General features: G+C 43.3%; 3 protein-coding genes and 1 non-coding gene across 4 annotated transcripts; all 4 read right to left on the reverse strand.

Annotated features, from left to right (window-relative positions):
• Positions 1-1811: 1811 nt before the first annotated feature.
• Positions 1812-3907, reverse strand: LOC149862545 (olfactory receptor 6C4-like). Its single transcript, XM_090053988.1, has 2 exons — positions 3867-3907; positions 1812-2767 (listed from the first exon to the last, which is right to left on the reverse strand). Exon 2 carries the CDS (start codon positions 2751-2753, stop codon positions 1812-1814), a length of 942 nt encoding a protein of 313 aa, XP_089910114.1. The 5' UTR covers positions 2754-2767; positions 3867-3907.
• A 4727-nt stretch (positions 3908-8634) lies between these two features.
• Positions 8635-8707, reverse strand: TRNAR-CCU (transfer RNA arginine (anticodon CCU)). Its single transcript has one exon. It is a non-coding gene; the product is annotated as a tRNA-Arg (tRNA).
• Positions 8708-8924: 217 nt separating this feature from the next.
• LOC149862547 (olfactory receptor 6C74-like) lies at positions 8925-9869 on the reverse strand. The gene has a single exon (XM_090052984.1). The coding sequence runs from the start codon at positions 9867-9869 to the stop codon at positions 8925-8927; it is 945 nt and encodes a 314-aa protein (XP_089909110.1).
• A 9259-nt stretch (positions 9870-19128) lies between these two features.
• LOC149862548 (olfactory receptor 6J1-like) lies at positions 19129-20076 on the reverse strand. The gene has a single exon (XM_090053989.1). The coding sequence runs from the start codon at positions 20074-20076 to the stop codon at positions 19129-19131; it is 948 nt and encodes a 315-aa protein (XP_089910115.1).
• Between the last annotated feature and the right edge of the window lie 2913 nt (positions 20077-22989).

Consider the following 22989-nt stretch of genomic DNA (forward strand, 5'->3'; position numbering starts at 1 on the left):
CTGCATTCAGTTTCCTCCTCACCCTCTAAGTAGTGAAACTTGCCTCTCCCATTTTCTAGAAGTGTACCCTACCCACCAGATTATAAGGGAGTCTGGCAGAGAGCTGGAGGGGGAGTCGGGAGGCACCCTGCACTCATGCTATTCAGCTTGAGCCACTAGGAAGAAAGGAACATAACTTTTATGGGGCCAGAGGCAGGAATGATTTCTGGGTGTTACACTTTATGTATGGCCAGCTCTGTAAAATACGAATAATGTTACTGCCTTTCTTCTTGGAGGGGCCTATTTGATTACAAATTCATCCTTGTCTTGCAGATAGACTGAGGTCACTTCCGCAGTGGACTTGCCACAGGCTAAATAGGAAAAAAAGACACATATTAACCCCTCATGATAATGTTAACTGTTTGTGTCTTGAAAATAGCTTCAAGAGATCAAATTTACCATGTTTATTGATTAGAAATATGAAGACCACAATCAATTGAGTTATAAAAAAAAGACACATTATGAACCCAGTCTGGGGCATGCAACAAGGTGAAACAATAGAACAAGTAAAATATGAAGATCCACACATCTTTATTTCTACCTGGCTTGTTTCCCATGCCTGGTTCCTCTCTATTATCTGAACGTGCATGCATTCATTCACTTTTTTGTCTAGCAACAGATATGAGAAGCAGACTGTAAAAACACTCATATGGTTTCCTTTTCTCTTTTTTTCTTTCTGTTTTTTTTCTTCCCCTTTTGGATATCGAAAGTTAAAATCCTGTAACAAGTTGCAAAATCAACTACAGCACAAGGTCAATATTATGTAGCAATACAACCACTTGGCATAAATACAACAAAAACCATATTTTTGTGCAGCTGTGTGAGAAGAGATACGTTGTTCACTTCTACTCAGAAACATTCTGCAGATACAAATGGTGAGATAGAGATACAGATACAAATTATGATATAGACATACATGAAAGCCACTTACAAATCTAGCTCCCATTGACAATAAATATAACCTAAACACAATACCTAGCTCCTGATTAGAATCTGCTGACTTGCTTGCCCCTACATATGCACCTGGGTGATTCTGTCCCCCACCTCAGGACTGCCGCAGATGAAGGGATGCCTACCAAGTATGTGCATTAGAGAAAAACAAGAAGAGCCTATCTACATGGAATACAAATTTTGCATTATTAACAAAACATACAGTTCCATTTCTATGGAAATTCAACTTCGGTTCATTAAAGTGAAATAGGATGTAACCCGAAAGCTTTAGCAGGGTCACGATTTTGCACTGGCCTCCACTAGTAGTCCTCACAACTACAACCTGGATAATCAATAGGAAACTCAAATCTTAGTTCTTTCTTTCTTTTCTTACATAGTAAATTATGTGACAGCTAGAAATAACAACACCGTGAATCTGGTGATGAGTCATAAAAAGGTGGAAGACAAACACAAAAAAGAGAAGGTAGTAATACTAGAAATATTCACGTAAAGAAATAAGACACAAAAAATATTGTGTGGTGGTTAAAAAAATTGTTCGAGTGCTAAGATGTGAGTTAAACAAGGACCTTGTGAATTCAGTCTTGTTTGAAGTCTCAAAATCAAAACTAATATAGTTGGTGGGATGCAATCACTAGAGACATTACTACATGTTTCTGGTCAGACCCTAAGATCCAGTGGTCTCTTTTGACCTGATGAGCTATAAAACTACTGAACTACGTGTGTTAAGACAATGACTGTCCTGTCAATCATTGCTTCCTCACAAAAAGCCTGATAAAGCAAGTTATGAAGTCAATCAAGGTCTATATACATTGTGAACCTCCTCAGATTTCAATGATGCACTGAGAAAATGCCCTGCTACAGAGATCCTTCAGAGCCTTTTTGACTTGCTGGTTCCTCAGTGTATAGATGTAAGGGTTAAAGAGCTGGGTCACCACCGAGTAAAGAAAGGACACAGTCTTGTCAAAATCCCGCCCACCTCTCTGAGATGGCCGGATGTACCTGAAAATTGCACTGCTGTACAGTATTGTGACCACCAGGAGGTGAGCAGAACAGGTAGAAAAGGCTTTCTTCCTTCCCGTGGAAGATGGGATGCGCAGGATGGTGGAGATGATATAGCCATAGGAAATGATGGTCACGGTCAGAGTACCAGGTATGATAAAGATCAGTGCAATCAAGAGTAGTATTTCAATGAACTGTGTATCCGTACAGGAGAATTCAAGCAAGGGGGCTGTATCACAGTAGAAGTGGTTCATGACATTGGGCCCACAGAATGGCAACTGGGTAATCATTACAATGGGAGGAACCATCAAAACAAAACCAGCCACCCAACAGCTGAGCACCAGCTGGATGCAAAATCTCCCATTCATGATGGTGGGGTAATGTAAGGGGCGGCAGATGGCCGTGTAGCGATCAAAGGACATCATCGCCACATGGAAAAACACACAGGTACCCAAGTAGAAGAATGACAATAACTGGATGAAACACGCAGGAAGTGAAATGGCTTTCTTATCCATCAGGAGGCTGTAAAGGGTCCTGGGAATGAAGGTGGAAGTGAAGGAGATCTCCAGAAAGGAAAAATTCCGGAGGAAGAAATACATGGGGGTCTGGAGACGGCGGTCAACCAGCGTGATGGTGATGACAGTCAGGTTTCCCAGCAGGATCAAAAGGAAGATGAAAAGGAGAATCCCAAACAGGATGATTTGCAAATACCGGTTGTTGGTCAACCCCAACAAAATGAACTCCGCCACTGATGTATTGTTCATCACTTCTGGGTCAGCTTAAAGAGAAAAAGAAAAGGAAAGGAAAGTTAGAATTAATTCCAGGTTTCCTGGTAGTTTATGAGAATAAATACAGAAAACATCCTCAAGGACCTTTGGGTGCTTGGCACTCCAGAAGCCTTCAGAAAAAATAGTCCAGAAGAATTAAAACCAAACACAACAGGTAGCTCAAAAGACAGATGACAGTTGACTCATGATAGCTAACTCTCCCCAGTTTTGATCGTGAATGAAGGGGAGTTATAATGCAGTGGTGTTGCCACAATTGCATTGCCACAATATTATGTAAACAAAGCAGTTTCTTTTTAACAGCTTGTACAGGTATCCTCTAATTCATTTGTGACACCTCTCAATACAAAAAATGAAATAGGGTATCTCATTGGAAAATGTATCTATTTGTTTCTCAAAATCCAATACATAACAAACTGAACAGCTATGCTGGCACTATAAGCCCCTTTCATGTCCTGTTTCAGAAAGTCTGCAGTCAAATGCTTCTCTTACTATGCCTTCTACAAATTGGGAAGACTCCTCTGCATAGACTCCAGCTTCATTCTCCACTGCCAGTGCCCTGACTCACCCTGCAATTTAAAAGGGTCATAATCTCATCTGTGCAGCAAATATTTTACCTACACACTGCTATGTAACTCTGATCCAAAGCAGTTCAGGGGCAGTGAGGCAGCTTCTGCCAATTCTGTTCAGCTCTGGATCCGTGACGTTAAAAAAGAAAGGCCCATTCCCTGGTGTTTACAGATATAAATCCTGGATTGTTGAGAGTAGAACTATTTTCCCCAAAAAAGCAGCTGGACTCTACATATTGAAGACCAATCTGTCTCCTCTTAAGTTCCTTTTTTGGGGTCAGGTCCCCTGAATCCCATTGAGCTTTTTCAGCCTCCAAAGAGTTACCTTCTAAACACATCTTTAGGACTCTGATTTCACACCACAAAAGACCCCTTAGTGCCTGCAGCTACTCATCCCAGAAAAGATCTGATCTCCCATTTTGGCTAAGGGTTTCATTCCTAACTATATTATTTCTTATAGCTGGTTTTAGAATCTGAAATTTCTATCCTGATATGGAACAAGGAAGGATTTCATAGACCTTACCTCTAAGGAGGATTTGTAGAAGAACAGCAGCAGAGTCCTTGCACCTTTGCAGAAAGCCAAAGACATAGATAACAGAGCTTCAAGGTTCTCGGACTTCACATCCATTACCTACTCACTTACACCTTCTGACCCCACATCCACCAGTCCCCACAAACTAATTTCCTGACTATCATTTTGAGATTGAAAACTTTCCTGGGACTGGCACCATGTTGGCCAGGAACTATGTGATCAAAGCCCCTAAGGGGAGCACCTTTCTTTCTGCCCCCCAAAAACAAAATAATGAAAATAATAGTGCAGAACCTAGAAGGCCTGCAAATTGTTAACACTTTAAATTGTCAGCTCATGAAACGTCTCCTAATCTTCAGTCAGATGTTGTGATGGTCAAAACTTGTCAAACATATGGAACACTAGCAAAACAATGTAAAACAATAGGCTACAGCTACTAAACAGACCGCATCTACCTTAAGTCTGTGGACTGATGCTTTTCTGCAAAACCAGGGGCTGTGCATAATCCTTCCTCAGAAATAACCCCTCCTTTTGACGTTGTCATGTATAGGAGTTGGGAAGTGTGAGATCCATCTTTACCACTGATTGAGATGCCTTGGGACCAATTAGCTAACAAGCATGGCTGACGACTCTTTGAAAAAAAAATCTGTTAAGAAACTTCAAGAAAAGGAAGGATGTTGTGAAAATCCCTTGCTGTCCTAGCTAAAAAAAGTTGTACAGACTCTTCATTCCCACTGTTGGCAAGTGTTGTGCAATTGTATGGAGGAGATGTAGTTTCAGTCTTTGGCTTTAACTTTTGCCTTCTGTGAATCACTTATTACATCATATCCCTTCCTTGTACCTCAGTTTCCTGCACTCTGAAATGGAGTTCATGAAACCGACATCTGCAAAACAGTTTGAAGCAGTAGACTCTTGGGGCTTCTAACTTTTTTCTAGTGAAGGAGCTATGTTCTGCACCCAAAAGAACTGCCTATCTCTGCTTAGTTTCCTTTTCTAGAAAGGGTCCCCGTGCATCTCACCAACTATTCTGTTTTCCATGACTTGTATTATGGGCACATTTCTAAACTGCTCTATGTCTCCACCACAGTCGTACTGTCAAAGGAGGAAAATCTGTGGGGTTAGGAGGAAATAAGCCTTGATTGTTTCCACAACATTCCCACATGCAAGCTAAGGAAATATGGGCTGGATGAATGGACTTTAAGGTGAATGGAAAACTGGGTGAAGCATTGGGCTCAGAGGGTAATAATCAATGGCTCAATGTCTAGTTGGCAGCCAGTATCAAGCGAAGTACCCCAGGGGTCATTCCTGGGACTGGTTTTCTTCATTATCTTCATCAACGACCTGAAAGATGGGATGGAGGCCACCCTCAGCAAGTTTGCAGATGAGACTAAGCTGGTGGATGTAGTAGATACACTGAAAGGTAGGGCTAGGATTCAGAGTGACCTAGATAAATTGGAGGATTGGGTCAAAAAGAATCTCATGAGGTTCAACAAGGACAAGAGCAAAGTCCTGCACTTACCATGGAACAATCCCACACACCAGTACGGGCTGGGACCTAACTAGCTGGGCAGCAGCTCTGCAGAAAAGACCTGGAGGTAACAGTGTCCAATAATCTGAATATGAACCAACAGTATCCCTTGTTGCCAAGAGACTAACAGCATGCTGGGCTGCATTAGTAGGAGCATTACCAGCAGGTAAAGGGAAGTGATTACTCTCCTCTATTCAGCACTGGTGAGGCCACAGCTGGAGTTTTGGGCCTCCCACTACTGAAAGGATGTGAGTCCCACCCCCCACCCTCAACTGCAGAAAAGATGTGGACCAGTTAGACAGTTTCCAGTGGAAGGCAATGAAAATGGTGGGGGGGATGGGGCACATAACTTGTGAGGAGAAGCTGAGGGAACTAGGCTTATTTAGTCTAGAGAAGAGAAGACTAGGGGCGGGGGGGATTGAATAGCAGCCTTCACTACCTGAGGCGGGGTTCAAAAGAGGATGGAACTAGACTATTATTGCTGACAGATGAGAGAACAAGGAACAATAGCATGTAAATGAATGAAATGCATAGGGAATTCCATGCTAATGAAGCAAACAGTAAGCAGAGGTGGAGCTTGAAACGGGAGGAGAAATGGGTGGAACAGAAGGAGGGACAGAGGTGGAGTGAATGTTAATGAGTATAAGCCAAAGTGTATAAATGTGGGCAAAACTATTGTTCATTGCAGTTCCCCTGGTTCATGGGCTCTGTGTCTGTGATGGACCCTTGCTGAAGCTATCTCCATTTTGAATAAAGCTGTTGAGAGCCATGTGTGCTGGTGTTTGCTCCCTGCTTGCTCTGGCTAATGAGTAACAGGATCCATGAGCAATTGGATCATTGTCTCCCTAGTCATTGGGCACCGCAAGGAGTTGGGGTCCAAAATTCTTCAAAACAAGGTGCAGTGAGTGAGCATCAAGGGTGGCCTGGAGAGGGAGCTAGATGATGCAAACTGAATAATGGCCAGCCAAACACAGCACTTATATGGCTTGGTAAGGACCATATGAGTACATTACGTGGAATAGAATCTAATCTAGCTCTCTAATTAGTTAGGAGTGGTAATTAGCAGGATACATAAAAAATAAAGAGGTGTTAATGGACTGGTGGATGGACAGTGTGAAATAAAAAGTCAGAAAAACAAAGGAAAGAAAGAGAGAGATAATAACTTGCTCACACTTTTACTCCCATTTTTAATTACCAATAAAATGGGTGGACTTCTATTTCCTTACTAGCTAATTTCTCATCAAGAATGAAAGATTTCAGGGAGTGTATACACGGCCCCCCTCACCTTCCACTCAGCCTTTGGGGCCGGCCATGTAAAGACTCCCTCCATTGTTGCTGCCTCCTCCTCCAGCCTCCACTATGGGAGGTTCCCTCCCCACACCTGCCTCTGCTTTGCAGCAGGGCTTCCTCTCAACTCCCCTCCCTCCCCTCCCCCTCCCTGCTGGCTGTTGTCAGGACTTGGGTGGCAGGGAGCACTGCCACCGTGACCCCCCTCCCCTCCCCACCCCACTTCCCTCCCTTCCTTCCTTCCCTGCCACCCAGCCCCAACAACAGCTGTTGCCATGACCCCTTGCCCAGGCCCTTGCAGCCTCCCTCCCTCCCCACTGCCTCCCCCTCCCTGCCAGCTATTGTTGGGGCTCCCTTCCTACTCCCCTCCCTTCCCTCCTCCCTCCCCACTGCCCAGCCCCAACTACAGCTGCCACCATGACCCCCCTTTCACCTCCTCTCACCCTGCTTTCCTCCTTGCCCACTACCTCCCTCTCCCTGCTGGCTGTTCTGGTGGGGAATCGGGTAGGGAGGGAGCACTTCCACTGCAAACCTGGCCCTTCACCCCCAGGCAGGGAGGTATGGAGAAGCCCTGCTGCTTGGGCAGCCAAGGTGTGTTCACTGCCACCACAAACTATGTCATGCCAGGTCATGAGTGGCCAGGTCTGAAGGAAACCCAGGGGCAGAAGAAATAACCAAGAGCAGAACCAAAGTGTAGGGGAGCCAGGAAGCCAGAAGCTAGATCTGTCTGGGGGACCCATGGCCTCTATCAGATTCTGATCACTTATGTCTGCCCCAATCCTCAACTGAGGAGGTAATGTATTGGGATGAACACAAGGCCACAACAGCCTAGATTCAAAGCCACAGCCTGACAGTAGCATCCCACCAACACATTCTTGAATACCTCCTGGCCACCCACTCCCTTGTACATGCAGTGATGTGAAGCCCAGAAATCACTCTGGGGTATTCCCCATTGTGCTTCACATGTGCTTGAAGTCAGCAATCTCTGGCACAAATTTTATTTAATCCCAAGTTTTTTTCAGTGGTGCTCTTGGGCATTCCCTATGCAACATTTCCACTTCCCAGCACATGGGGAGTCTTACTGCTAAGACAGGTACATCCCTTCAGAAGAATGAATGTGGAGAAATCTCATACAGATAGTCCCAGCAGAACTCTCTCTTTCTGTACCAATAAGATAATTCTGTGTCAAACCAGAACTCAAGCAACCCAGGAATAACTCAAGCAAGCCAGAAAGCAGGTAGAAGGACCCATATTAAGGATGCCAGTGTTTCCAATGTGTTTATTTTTCCAGTTTTACAATCTTAGATATAGGCAGACAAAGTAATGTAGTTACTTCAGTATTTCCAAAACAATCATCTATTCCACTTCCATTTTTTTTCAGTTCACTTATTTGACTGATGGTTTTTAAAGCCAGAAGGGACCACTGCAGTTTCAAATCTAACATCTTGTTCATTCTGGGCCATAGCAATTCAAGCAGTAACTACTGTATAGGGACAAACACCAAGCATAATGGGGTACAGGTACTACATTGTCTTCTGACATACTTAATCAAAAGGCTATTTCACTCATTTTACTGCTAATAACGACACAGAGGGAACAGAGGGGGAACGTGTAGGCATTACATGCAGGGACAGAAAAACATAAGATGCAGTAAGGCAAAGAGAAGACTCAATTATTGTATTACGGTGTGGATTGTTATTGGCCACCCAGTAACATGAAACAACGATAATAGAAACCCCAGTCTTTACAAGCAACCACTTCTTCTTGTGGCATGAATATTTGTCCTGTGCACAAGTCATAAATCATAGCAGCTAGGGTGGGAAGGGATCATCAAAGAGATCATCAAATCCAACCCCCTACCATGGGCAGGAACAAAGACAAGATCTACCCACAACAAACCCATACTGGCTGTCATTGAAAAAAATCCTTCCTACTGGAAGTCTATTATACCCCAGATGGGACTTGAACCCACAATCTCTGACTTAGGAGGCCAGGGCCTTATCCATTAGGCTACTGGGGCCTACATAATGCAGTGAAATGTAAACCATCTTTTTTTTAAAGAGAGAAATTTCTCCTGGCTAGACTGGGTCATGTGCAGAAGAGCAATAAAAATACAATACACCTCACCTCTTGACCCAGTCAATCCTAACATGAGCGATCGCAATGCCTCCTAGTTGGCCATGCAGCCAGTCACCATCCTCATTCACTGAACTGCTGTGCCTTGGGAATCTTGGCTTTCAGGAATGTCTCAGATGCTTAGAAAATGCCCTGCCACCAGCATCCTTCAAGGCCTGTTTGACTTGTTTATTCCTCAGGGCATAGATGTATGGGTTAAACAGCTGGGTCACCACAGCATAGAAAAAAGAAATAACCTTGTCAAAAGCTTGTCCTCCCCGCTGAGCTGGCCGGATGTACCTAAAGATGGAGCTGCCGTACAGGACCACAACCACCAGGAGGTGAGCAGAGCAAGTGGAGAAGGCTTTCTTCTTGCCTGTGGAAGATGGGATCTGCAAGACGGTGGAGATGATACAGCCATAGGAAACAACATTTACTGTCAAAGTCCCGAGTAATGTAATAACAGCTGTAATCAAGACAGTTATTTCTATGAAACCTGTGTCCGTGCAAGAGAGCTGAAGCAATGGAGCAGCATCACAGTAGAAGTGGTCTATGACATTCAGGCCACAAAAGGGCAACTGAGAAAACAGAATAGTGACAGGAAAGACGAATAGGAAACTCACCAGCCAGCAGCCTAGCACCAGCTGGAGGCAGACCCTGCTGTTCATGACAGTGACATAATGCAGTGGGTTGCAAATGGCCATATAGCGGTCAAAGGACATCACAGCCAAGTGGAAATACACAGAAGTGCCAAAGAGGAAAAAGAAAAATGACTGAAGGAAACAGCTGGTAAAAGAAATGGCTTTGCTCCCTGTCATAAGGCTGTAGAGGAAGTTGGGAATGATGATAAGGGTGAAGCAGCCTTCCAGTAAGGCAAAGTTCCTGAGGAAGAAGTACATGGGGGTCTGGAGATGATGATCCACCAAGGTGATTACAACAATCGCAAGGTTTCCCATGAGGATCAAAAGCAGAATCAGTAAGAGAATCAAAAAGAGGAAAATCTTTAGATGGTGGTCATCAGTGAGCCCCAGGAGAATAAACTCCACCACTGTGGTGCTGTTGGTCATTTTCTGGTGCATCCTTAAATGAATACGGTAGAAACGTTTATTTAATAAGAACTATTAAAAAGGAAAGAGGCATCCCTTCCTTCATACCAAAATAACTATAACAACCTTCTTACAAGAGTGTATGTGAACACAAGACAACAACCAACAGTATGACGAAAGCAACCCCCAGGAACCCGAAGAGCTAGAAGAAGAAGGGGGAAAGTGGAAGGGATTGTATTGTCTGTTAACTTCTTTCTCCCCACAGGATCTAGCTGGGAACATACAGTGGATCTGAAATATACCATTGCAGAAAAGAAAAGGTGTGCATCAAATCCTTGCTCCTAAACCTCAGGTCCTGAGAAGTGAATATTCCCTTCTCTTCAACCTATCCCTGATCCTATTGGGGAAGGTATTTGGTAAAGCATCAGAGCCTGCAGCAAAGATTGTTATTTTTGCACATAGAAGACAGAGGAGAGAGACAGGGTGTCTATTAGGGCTGTGCAAGTCTTTGGACAGAGCTTCAGATCTGGAGAAGCTTTGGATGCTTTGGGGCAGGAAGCAGCACATCCGGGTCGAAGCGCCTCTTTGTTCGGCTTCCTGAAGCGCTTCGGCACCGCCTCGGAGATCCGGCCATAGGGTATAATGGAGAAACAATAAAATATCTATAACTTTGTTGTTTCTTGTCCAATTTGGATGAAATTTTCAGGGGTGGCAGACGCTAAAGAGAGGATGAAGCCTGCCAAGTTTCAAGAAGATCAGTGCAGGGGTTTGGGGGAGAACTTCCCCTCAAGCTGCAGACAAGCAAAACTGGTGCCATGGGTGCTTGTGGGTCTTACTGTGTCTGTCTTGGGGTGGGGAGGGGAGAGGCTGCTGCAGGCCTGGCTGCTGAGCTGCTGTGTTCCCAGTTACCAATCAATCATGATTCACTCAGAGACCACTCAAGGACCAGCTCAATACACAGGACCTAGCTACTACATAATGACTTAATAAGCATTAATTAGCACCTACAAAACCAGGCTAAGGAGAGGAAAGACTCAATACAGACAATCAACTGCCCAGGACAGACAGTCTTGGCACAAGTTTTGTCTGTCCCAAACCGCCCCCCCACCCCACACCTATCTCCTCCACAGCTGGCAGGCATCACAGCAGGGGCCACCATCCCTGTAGCTGTCACCCCGTTGCACCTTAGCACACGCAGTGTCACCCATGGCACCAGTTTTGCTTGTCCGCAGCTTGGGGTGCAGATGCCCTCAAACCCCTGCACCGATCTCCTTGAAACTTGGCAGGCTTTGTTGCCTTGGTAAGGGCCACCATCCCTGCAGTTTTCACCCCCTTGTGGCGTGACACACAGCTGTGACATGAGTTTGGCTTTCAAGAATTTGAGGTACAGTTTCCCCCAAACCCCTGCACTGATCTTCTTGAAACTTGACAAGTTTCATACTCTCAGCAGAGGCTACAATTTCTGCAAGTTTCATCCAAATCAGACAAGAAACAACAATGTTATAGATATTTCATTGATTCCCCATTATACCCTATGGCCAGATCTTCAAGGCAGCTCCGAAGCTTCAGAGCTCTGGATCAGATCATGGACATCTGAAGCAGCCAGACAGCTGTCGACTCACACAGACCTAATATCTATGCAGTACACTACTGCAGAGGTACTTACAGGTTTGGCGTTGTGAAGCCAAGTTGAGGACACGAGAGTTTTTCACCAGAAACAGCTACTCTCTGCATCACAAACAGCATAGATGCTTCTCACATCAGGTCCAAAGTATCTGTTCAAGCTCTTCCCCAAGTACTTGTTAAGAGCACACTTCTCCTTCATTTTGGCTGCACAGCAAAAAAAGGTTCTGGTTCCTCAGAGCTACCCATGGGCAGACAACTCAAATGAACCAATCACTGGGGTCTGCAACTGGTGATTAAGAGATTTCTCATGACTGAATTTAGACTCTAGGACACACAACGTAATGTGTGCCTCAAAACCAATCCTCTGCAAGTGGTTTCAAATTAAATATATCCTGTAAGAATTATTCCCTGAGAAACAGCAGCAATGTTCTATTGACCAAACTGAACACATAACTGAAACATTTCAGAGCCAATAAGTAATCTGCAAAGTTGCAACAGTCTTCTTCCTGAAGTCCATCCTCAAAATTCACTGCTATTGTGATACCCAAAAAACACCAGACAGTGTCACCTGCCATAAGGCCATCTCTGGTTGTCTGTTTATCAAAATATTTCATTAACACCCACCAGTCTATTATCCCATCACTCCAACCCAACTAATTATGTTAGCCTTTCCACAGTTGATCCCTTGATTTGGAGTAAAACTAGCAACGTTCTAAGAAAGGGATAATCTTTGCCTTCTACAAGACCCCGTGATCCTGGCCTAGAGCTTCTGCTGTGGGCTTTCAAAGCAAATAATAAATTATTACACTATAAATGTTGCTAGAAGAACCTTATCTTGTAAATATAATCTCTTCAACCTTCCACCTCAAAAATCATGTCCTGTTTACTTGTTCAGGTCCCAGAACAATGGAGACCTTCAAAATTCATAGACCAATTGCCAAATAACCCAAATACAGAAGCTAATAAACAGAGATGTTCTAACTGAGGTCAGTGCTGTGCTAAATAACAGCACACAAAGCAGCACTTTGTGACCCCCTCATGATGGTGCACCCTCCTCCGTTTCTCAGTTGCCACTTACAATACCTGCAGTGTGTGGTATCCTATACTTCTCTGTCACTGCTGGCTGGCTCCCATGAGGCCAATTAGCTACAACTATTTTATTTTCTGAAGATGGCCTGACAAAATGTTTTGGATGCCTCCTTCTGAAAGTTGGTGGGAAGAGCAGGTCTCATTCTCAGAGATATCTTTGGTTGGATGAATTCCTCAATGACGTCATGAATGATGTCATCTACCTAGACTTTAAGAAGGCCTTTGATATGGCATCTCATCCTGTTCTCATAAACAAACTGACAGGCTGTGATGTAGATGATTACAAAGTCAGGCGGGTGCCAAACTGGCTTAGGGGTCGCACCCAGAGAATGGTGGTGGATGGGTCGATATTGACCTGGAAAGATGTGGGCAGTGGAGTCCCACAAGGCTTGGTCCTTGAACCAGTGCTATTCAATGTCTTCATCAATGACTTGGACAAGGGAGTGGAGAGCACCCTGTCCAAGTTCTCAGATTATACTAAATTATGGGTCAAAGTTAACACACCAGAGGGTAGGGAAATGATCCAGGCAGATCTGGATAGGCTAGAAAAATGGGCAGAATGAAATAGGATTCATTTCAACAAAGACAAAGTGCAAAGTGCTGCACCTGGACAAAAAGAACCACCAACACACATACAAGCTGGGGGATGACCTTCTCCACAGCACAGCAGTGGAAAGGGATCTTGGAGTCATAGTTGACTCCAAGATGAACATGAGTCATCAATGTGACAAAGTGATCAACAAGGCTAACCGCACTTTATCATACAATAGCAGATGCATGTCAAAGAGGTCCAGAGGGGTGATGCTACCCCTCTATGTGGCACTGGTTAGGCCACAGTTGGAGTATTGCTTCCAGTTTTGGGCACCGCACTTCAAGAGGGATGCGAAGAATCTTGAGAGGGTCCAGAGGAGGGCCACTCAGATGGTCAGAGACCTGTGGCAAGGCCCTACAAAGAGTGACTGAGGGATCTAAATCTCTTTGGCCTTCACAAGAGAAGGTTTCACTAACATATAAGGAAGTTTTATGATATAATGCCTTGTGAGAAGAAGGGAACAGAAGAAGAGGATCTGGGCTCTCTTCCAGGTCTACCAGATAATCCCATGTGTTGCCTTTGAGAGAGTCATTTAATTACTCTTTGCCTTCTTTCATCCTCTGTAAATTGGTTGTGAAAAATAAACAATGTCAGCTTTGTACCATTCTGTGATATCACACCCCTCTTATATTTGAAAAGAAAATCTCAGCCTAAATGACCAAAGATAAATTCCTACTCCCATATTGTAAGAGGCGATCAGGGGCATGAAGGCATTGAGGCTCACAGAGAGGAGCCTAAGGGAAGAAGTCATCCACTGGAATGTACTAAGAACATGATTTATATGGTAAATAATAGGCCTATGCAAAGCAGCTAGTATTCGCTTTGGATTCAGATCCAGCAGATTTGGGGGACAGTGATTCAATTCAGTGATTTGAATCACTGTCCCAAATTGATTCGCCTGAATTTGATTTGAAGATTCAGCTGCTGCCAAATCCTCTGAATCTCCAAATCACACAGGCCCCATCCCCTGCCCACTCCAATGGCTGCCCTGCCTAGCCCCAGATCCAGGGCCTTCGGAAAAAAGCCCAAAAAATCCCCAACTCACTGGCTCCTGCCAGGTGGGGCAGGGACGATGATCCTCACTGCCCCCCACTGCACTGTGCTGTGTGGAGGGCTCTTCACGAGCCCCCAGAAGCCCCAAAGCTGCTGCAGGAGCTCGTGAGTTTGCGGGGGGGGTTACTTTTTTTTCTTAAAGGGCCAGAGCTGAGACAGGTGGGGCAGCCATGGGAGGCTGGGGGAGCGGGTGGGGTCAGGGGCTCATGGGAGAGACCCCCATGTGGCAGGGGGCAGCAAGAATATCCCCCCCCCCGCTGCCTGGCAGTAGCCAGTGAGTAGGGGCTTTTTTTTTAAAAGGCCAGGAGCTGGGACAGGTGGGGCAGCCTTGGGGGGTGGGGCCGTGAGAGTGAGCAGGGGTCGGGAGGTGCTTGTGGGGGCTGAGGGAGCAGGCAGGGGATGGGGCCTGGCAGGGGTCCCCCCACAGTCCCCTCCACCTTCCCCCAACCTCCTCTCTCCTGCCCCCTACTTACCAGCATGGAGTCCAGGTCTAGCTCCCTTGCTGTAGGTGGCAGGGACTGCCTGAATCACCAGAGCTCTCTGAATCTTTTCCGAATTAATTTGGAGAGCTTGAAATTGATTTGGATCTTTTAACTGGTCCCCTGATTCGTTCTGGATTCAGAGATTCGGCCACTGAGTCGGGCTGAATCTCCTCCAAATTGAATCAGCACCCAAAGCTATACACAACCCTACTAAATAACACTGTTGTTATAGCATGTATGGACCCCCTTATTTATGGGGAGGAAATTCTGAGAGTGCTTTAAGAAGAGTTTAGTAGACAACCCAGCACTAGTTCCAAAATCACATAGAGTCCCATGGGAGTTAAATATCCATATACTTATGGAGATCTGTACCCTTGCTGCCTCAGTGAAACCACAACCCTGAATTTGTGGACTTTCTTCTGTACGCAGTGTATGAAGGCAGTTAGGTGCTTAAGAACAAGGCCCACAGAGGTCAGCACACTGGTTGACCTAAACCTAGCACTCATGCAATTCCAAGGAGAGAGGTTTGGGCTGGGTTTTAGACCCCACTCTACAGAATGGCAAAGTATTCTATACCAGTTAGTCTTAGGAACTAGGAATGGGGCTGCCAGTCCGTGGCCCAGGAAAGTGCTAAAAATATTAGGCTGGAGAAGAAAGGCTTGTACCCTTTCCTTCTTTATCATCCTCTCATTATGCTATCCCAGTAATTATTTATTCCGTGGAAAGTAGGACACATTCAGCAAGGGGACCATGCAGAAACCCACCAACAATGGTCTACAACCTGACAGTTGGAAAACAGGCATGGAGAAATATATTCAAGTCCCCTCAGATTGTGAATGCAACTGAGTGCTCTAACCAGTTCATTCCTGGGAAGAAGGGATACATTCATATTCCTACCCAAAGGCTTTTGGCCACAAGAATGTGACCTGGATTGGGCCACACATTTAAGTGAGGTGAAAGAATACCTCACACTGGGATCTCAATGAAGGCATGGGCATAAGAGAGATGGAGCTGCTCTACGGCAAACATATTAAGTAAGAGGGTTAAGAGTAAAAAATGTGGACACAAGTCCATGGTAGTTAGGCAGCATTTCAGCACCAACATCATTTTGCAGAATTAGCTCCAACAATAATATTGCTGGTATGGATGTTTTTTACTGACCCACATCAAATGGACCATGATCCCTGGTTCCTTAGCATTCACCAGCTTCTAGTTCAGTCACTGATTCCTCCTTAGGCAACAGAATAGGAACAGGTTAGAGCTACCTATGCGACATGTGAAGCTTTTGGTGTAGTGATTTAATGATGTTGTATAACTGGCTTCTCTTTGGGATGATGCAGATTCTCTGTCATTTGAATTATTTCAGATGAGACTGGTTATCTGTCCAAAGCCTATATTATAACTCAAACAGAAACAGGAAGCTTCATGGAGAAACTATTGGGTGAGGAATCCTCCCATCCCCTCTACAGGATGACCTGAAGGATTGCTTCACTTCTATGAACTTTGGGGAGCTCACACCAACTGCACAGTCATGTTTATTCATGGACATGTAGCTGTGAAATCCCACAATTTTGCAAATGACAAACTAATGCAAGCTGACCTAATGATCAACCCTGAAAGTGCCCAGGAAATTAGAGACAAGCAAACATACACTTCCAAGGACCCTACAAAAGCCTTGGGATTTCCATGAAATCTCTCCCATGTGACATTACCTCAAATCTCAGTGGCTAGAGATGGAAGGTAATCTGAGGACAAAGTACTATTTTCCAGCCCTATCTGCAAGGTGAGGAACCGAAGAATGGACCAAAGCTGGGGTTTGCTCAGCTGCCAAAGAAGTTTGACAGAGTCACTACAAATTGGTCATTCTTACTGTGGTTGGTGAATGGCCACCCTGGTTCAATGATATCAATACCTCTAGTAGATAGACCAAAGGGACCTCACATATGTGAACACATTCTTCAACTACACATTTGGTTGTAAGATGTGCATACCCTACCTCTTCATCCCTTTCTACTTGTATTGAAGTATCTTTTTCTATTTATCTGCCAGAGCCAAGCATGCTGTGGATCACCCATCCAATCCACTGCATTGGAGAACTTCAGCCAACTCGATAAGAGTGCACAAATACTGTTTTATGGAGAATGCACTCAATGTAAAAGAGATCTCAACATATTACAGAAAAGTGTTAAAAGAGCTAATGCCTGCCACTTAAAGGCAAACAAGTTAAAATTAAAAATAAAAATAATGGCATTTCAACAATAAGTGTTATCAACCATTATAACAAATGCTGAAGCATAAAAAAATTCTCTTCATTTTCAAAATTAAAACAGCAGATTGCCTTTCTAGAAAATGCTAGAGCCAATGCTCTAGGGGAATATGGGTAATAATTCTTAATCATACCTTCTTGCCTGAAAGCTATGGGTCTGTGAATCTACAAGGACATTTATATACCATGCCATGAAAGCACAGCTCTCTATCTAATAGGCTGTAATGAGATAAGGGAAGCAGAAGGTGTCCTACCAAAAGTTGCCCATTTGGAAAACTGTAAGAAGGACTTGTCAACACCTCCCAAGAATACCACTCCAGACACAAAAGGTTGAAAGAGTAAAATAAAATCCTTTATTTGATGAGCAACTGAAAAGTATTTAGTGATCTGTGGAAGTCAAATCAGACCCAATTAAGTTGTATTTTAGGTACATGTACACATTCTACAGTCACACCTCCCATTATAATAATCACACCCTTAGCCATATTTCCTTTTATTCCTGCTTTATTTTCCCTCCCTATTTCTTAGGAAAAACCAGACATACTACTGACCAGCCCTTCAGCTCATACAACACTTCATTTCTATCACTTGTTGAAGGCATGAAGTATTTTTGGAGGTGGGGAATAGCAGACATGAGACAGCCCTTTAACCAGCTAGGGAAAGATTTTAAAAGATCCAGCTCACATGACAAATAGTAATAATTTGCAGATTTCCAAGATTTGGGGATCATCCACGAACAAGTTTGAAAAGAGGCAGGAAATTCAAATTTTCAAATTTTTTTTTTTTAGATTAATGACTGATTACCTTTGTGGAAGATATGTTTTAATCAAATATCAAATAATAGATCCAATACAGAAGGAACTGACTAAAATAAGTGGATGAAATTCCATGGTTTGTTATGATTTGGAATTTGGACTGCACAATGATATCAGACCTATTGGCATGACATCTGTGTATCTAGGTATCTACAACTGTATCTACATTACAACTTACACAGTCATCAGAAAGCACAGTTCTCTATATACAAGCAACAATACCATAAGGAGAGGAGATAGCGTCCTGCCAGAAGCTGGCCCTTTGGAGTACTGGAAAAAGGACTTGTCAATACATCATAAGAATAGTAATGTACAATAGAGAAAGATCAGGGAGCACTGTGAAATCTATCAAAAGACTGAAAGGATGTGGGATCTTTAAATTAAGAGCGGACATAAATGATGAGGACATGGTAAACACATTTAAAATATGCTGTGATTTGAATAGGGCTAATTTGGAGCTTATCACCTCACTCTCTTTTCACATGAAATCAAAGGAACTTTTTGGGTAAAGTGAAGGTCCAGGTAATATAGAACAGTGGTTCTCAACCACCAAGCTGTGGCCCAGTACTGGGCCATGGTGGGTTAGCTGCTGGGTTGTGGCATGAGCCCCCTGCTCAGCCCCCATCTGTCTGCCCAGGTGAGCAGCTTCTGCCACTGGCAGTGACATGTAGGGTTAACACTGGGAGGTGGGGCAGCCCTGGGAGGTAGGCACACAGCTCCTCCACTTCTGTACCAGTCCACAGCACAAAAAAGGTTGGGAATCACTGATATAGAAAGTGAGAGTAGATTATCTCATTGCCCCTGTCCATAAATTAAAATCTCTAAAAAAGAATTGAGCAAAATTCAAAGTGGGATTGGATAAATAGAAAACTATCTAAGCTAGAACAGTAAATGGTTGAAATAAATAATCCTTTATAGGAATATGAAACTAGGGGTTCCTGTAGATGTGCAGGATGCCTGTTCTGATGTGCTGTAATGAGTTTGAATTGCCCCACCACCATTTAAAAGCACAGGATGTTGAATACATGAGATGCTGCAGACACTTTAATTAGAGCAACTCCCGAGAGCCACTCTAATTAGTGCCCCGCTGCTTCAGGAGCAGATGTAAAGACACCTTAGGTTTCTAGGTTAAAGCCAAACTCTAACTATTAGGAATGAGGAAGCAATCTACGCAGAATGCAGACTGTCTCAGAGTTGGTTACACTGGGGTTCCTTCCATCTTCCTCTGAAGTATCTGGCCCTGGCCCCTGTCAGAGACAGAATCCTGGACTAGATGGGCCTTTTGTCTGATGCAGTCTGGCCATTCCTATGTCTCACTCCCCATTTTGCAAGTAGCAGCACAAGTGGAGAATAAATCTCATATGCTGGGAACCACAAGATTTTTGGTCCGGATAAAAGTTTCCTTGAAAACCTTCTTGACCATGTCATTCCGTAAGGTGTATATGAAGGGACTGAGAAGAGGGTTAACTATGCTACTGAGCACTGCAGGTATTTTGCGTATCTCTGACATGGACTTCTGGGATGGAACTACATACATGAAGATAGAGATGCTAGAAGACATTAGGAACAGGGTTAGGTGGGAGACACAAGTGTTAAAAGCTTTTCTTTGGCCGGTAGGAGTGGGGATGTGGAGAATGGTGGAAATTATGCAGGCATAGGAGATGATTGTTAGGCTTAATGAACAGAGAATGACAAGCGATGACAGCAGGAAGTCCATCAGCTCAATCATGTGAGTGTCAGAGCAGGACAGCTCCAGCAAGGGGCCAGAATCACAGAAGAAATGGTTGATGATCCTAGAACGGCAGTAGGGCAACCTGGAGATCAAGATGGTTGGAAACAGGACAGAAAGGACCCCACCCAGCCAGCAGCCCAGCACCATCTGAGCACAGACATGGCCATTCATGACAGTGGGGTAGCGCAGTGGGTTGCATATGGCAGCATATCGGTCATAGGACATGGAGGTCAACAGGAAGTATTCCACAGTACCCATTAAGAAGTAGAAGTAGGACTGAGCCATGCAGCCAGCAAAGGAGATGGTTTTATGCCCTGAGAGGAGGTTCTGCAGCATCTTTGGCACAGTCACTGATGCAAAACATAGATCCAGCACAGAGATGTTGCAGAGGAAGAAATACATGGGGGTGTGTAGGCATTTCTCAATGCAGACAATACACAAAATTACCACATTACCAAGTAATGTCAAGATATATGCAAATGCCACCCCCACAGAGACAAGAATTTTTGCCTTCCACCCAATCTGAAACCCTACAAGGATGAACTCTTCTGCTGCAGCAGTCCGGTTTTCCATCCTTCCTTCACCAACTGTGCTGAGGGGGAAAATAGTTCAAATGACTAAACAAATTCTTACAGTTTTTTAAGTTTAGATCATATCTCATATGTGCTCATGATTTTAAGTGGTACCTCTAGAACTATCTGAAAGTGAAAGATCTTTTTCCGTTTTTTTAATTGGATTTCCAATTGCATGAAAAAGCAGGGGTTGAAAAATCTTTCTTAAAAATAATAATAATAATAATTCCAGTTGCATCATCACAAAATTTAAAAATTACAGTATTTATTTTTTCAGTCAAAAAGCTTAAGATTCCAGCACTTGTCAAACAAAACAGCTTTCAGGTTATGGGGGTTTTTTTATTTCTTTTTTCTTTTAATTTCTAAATCTATCAAATGTTCAATATAGATGTGTTTGGTAGTAGCTTTAAGACATGAAATTGCCATATTTATTGTGGGTTTTTATCAGCAAAATCTTGAAATAATGGGCGTGACAGAAAATATTATTATCGCCTTTAAATCCCAACAATTCTGTTTCTATACTGCTTGTAAGCAAATGATGTTAACCTTTGTCCTACTTCAACTGTTGATCATATTCATCATGAATAATAAAAAAATCATTAATCAAGTGTTCACAGATTTTAATCTCAGAAAGGACCTTCATGATAACCTAGTCTATTTAGACTCCTTAAATGCCGGCCACAGAACTGTACCCAGTGATTTCTGCATTTTGGAACATATATCCAATTTTGCTAAGAGTAAAAAGCTATGCAATATCTTTAAGTTATTAACCTCCTTCAATCTCAGTGTATGAAAAAGATTAGGGCTCATATCCTGAGATAGCCAGGAGCTGAACCTGATGACACAGGAGGTGTTAAACTGTCCCATATTCTGTCTTGGTCTTCTGAATTAGTCATTTTGCTTCATTTTAAGTCTCAAAAGATTGAGAAGGGATCCTAATCCTTAGATAGAAAAATAGGGTTTGAAGGGACCTCAGGACATGACACCTAGTCCAACCTCCTGCTTGAGGCAGAATAATCCTTGTCTACACTATCCAGGCCAAGTCATTGTGCAGCCTGCACTTCAAAACTTCCAGTGATGGAGATTCCACAACCTGTTTAGATGATCTGTTTCCATACTTAACCATCTGCATTAATTAGAAAGTTCTGCCTACTATTTAGTCAAAATCTCTTGTCTTGCAAAGTAAAGCAATTCCTTCTTGACCTGTTCTCTCTGGACCCAGAAGAAAGTTGATCACCATCTTCTTTAAAACACTCTTTTTTTTTTTTTTTTGGATGGATGGGTATCTCTTCAGTCTTCTCATTAAATATTGCCAGTTCTTCCAACCCATTCCCATAAGTCACATTTCCTATACTCCTCATTATTTTTACTGCACACCACTGGATTATTTCTAATATGTCCATATCTTTCTTTCAGTGTGGTGTCACAGGATACCAGGGAAGGCCCTTGCAGTTCTAAGTGAAATGGAAGAATCCTTTCCCATGACTTCCCTGAAACACCTCTGTGAATACATCTCAGTGTGGTATGGATCTCTCTCTGCAATATTATTGTATCAACTCATTTTCCATTTGAAGTCCACTTTGACTATGACTGTTCAATCAGCCTAGGCAGATTATAAAAATAGTGGAACAAAATCAAATGAACATAAATTAGAGATCTGGCCAAGTATCACTCAATGGAGATGTAGTTGTTTACAACATTTCAGGGGAACGCGCCAGTTTGATATTGGTTGCCTCAGGTTGAATCTAATTCATCATGGTAGTGCTTACAGACTACCAGGAATTTGATGTGTTTGTTCAGCGCCTGGCACAATGGGGCCCAAGTCCATGATTAGGGTTTCTAACCATTACTTAGTTCTAATATAAATAACAATGATACAAGATAGACAACAACAAAGACTATGTAGCACTAATTTATCCTTTTGACCAATGATCCCCACATGCTTTACAAAATAAGTCAGAAATATTATGCCAATTTTACAAATGAGAAAACAGAGACATAGTGATTAAGGAGATTTTTTGGAAGAGTCTGGGCGCTTAGGTTCTTTTAAAGTGTACAGAAGTTTGATTTTCAGGAGCTTTTTGAAATCCCACTAGGCAACTCTGCTCTTCACAGATCCAAAATACCTTTAAATAACTGCCCCAAAGGAAAAAAAAGCATGATTCAAAGAAGGACCTGATCTGTGGCCATCAGACCCATTTATAGTGCTGGAAATATGAGAACCAGAAATTATGTTCTCAATTCTCATGCCTCTGAAAATGCCATTCTCCATTTCACCATCTCACACAGCCCAACTGGAAACTAAAGAACAAACATACTCACTTTTTGGATGACATCAGGAAGAAATGTCACCATCACCTTATTTTCATCATCGTGTTGCTTACATCAAAACACCAATAAGTAACTGGCCAGTTCTGAGTGATGTCAGGCTAGAAGAAACAAAATGAAGCATCCACTATTGTAATGCGGAGAAAAAGACGAGACATTACTATCATTGACTAACTAACCAGGGAAATACAATCAAGACATTTCCACAGAGCTAAATGAATCTTAGGGGGAGGTGCCTTCCCTGAACACCAGATTGTAATATTCACTGAAAAAGTTGTTTAATAAATGATTTTAAATAAGTCAACCCAAAATGAGGAAATGAAATCTTTGAACCTCTACAAATGTATTCTATTCCAGATCAACACTAATGTCTACTTGCTGTTGTTAAGTTATTATAGGGAGATCGAGAGACAGAGACAAACACAAGTACTGGCCTACTGTGAATATACTCTGTGATGACCCCCATGGTTGTGCAGGGGTCATAAGAGTTTTGCATCAATTAAGAGACATCTTTTCTTTGTCCATGGCAAGTTTCTGAGTCTCTGTGGCCTGAACATTTCCTGACCTTGGTCGTTTTAACTCAGCA

This window comes from Crocodylus siamensis, chromosome 6 (genome assembly GCF_052110815.1).
Source record: "Crocodylus siamensis isolate JL-2025a chromosome 6, ASM5211081v1, whole genome shotgun sequence".
Lineage (NCBI taxonomy): Eukaryota > Metazoa > Chordata > Crocodylia > Crocodylidae > Crocodylus > Crocodylus siamensis.

Coding starts and splice junctions, on each gene's coding strand:
- LOC149862545 (XM_090053988.1), bottom strand. CDS start 2,753: ATGAACAATACATCAGTGGCGGAGTTCATTTTGTTGGGGTTGACCAAC.
- LOC149862548 (XM_090053989.1), bottom strand. CDS start 20,076: ATGGAAAACCGGACTGCTGCAGCAGAAGAGTTCATCCTTGTAGGGTTT.
- LOC149862547 (XM_090052984.1), bottom strand. CDS start 9,869: ATGACCAACAGCACCACAGTGGTGGAGTTTATTCTCCTGGGGCTCACT.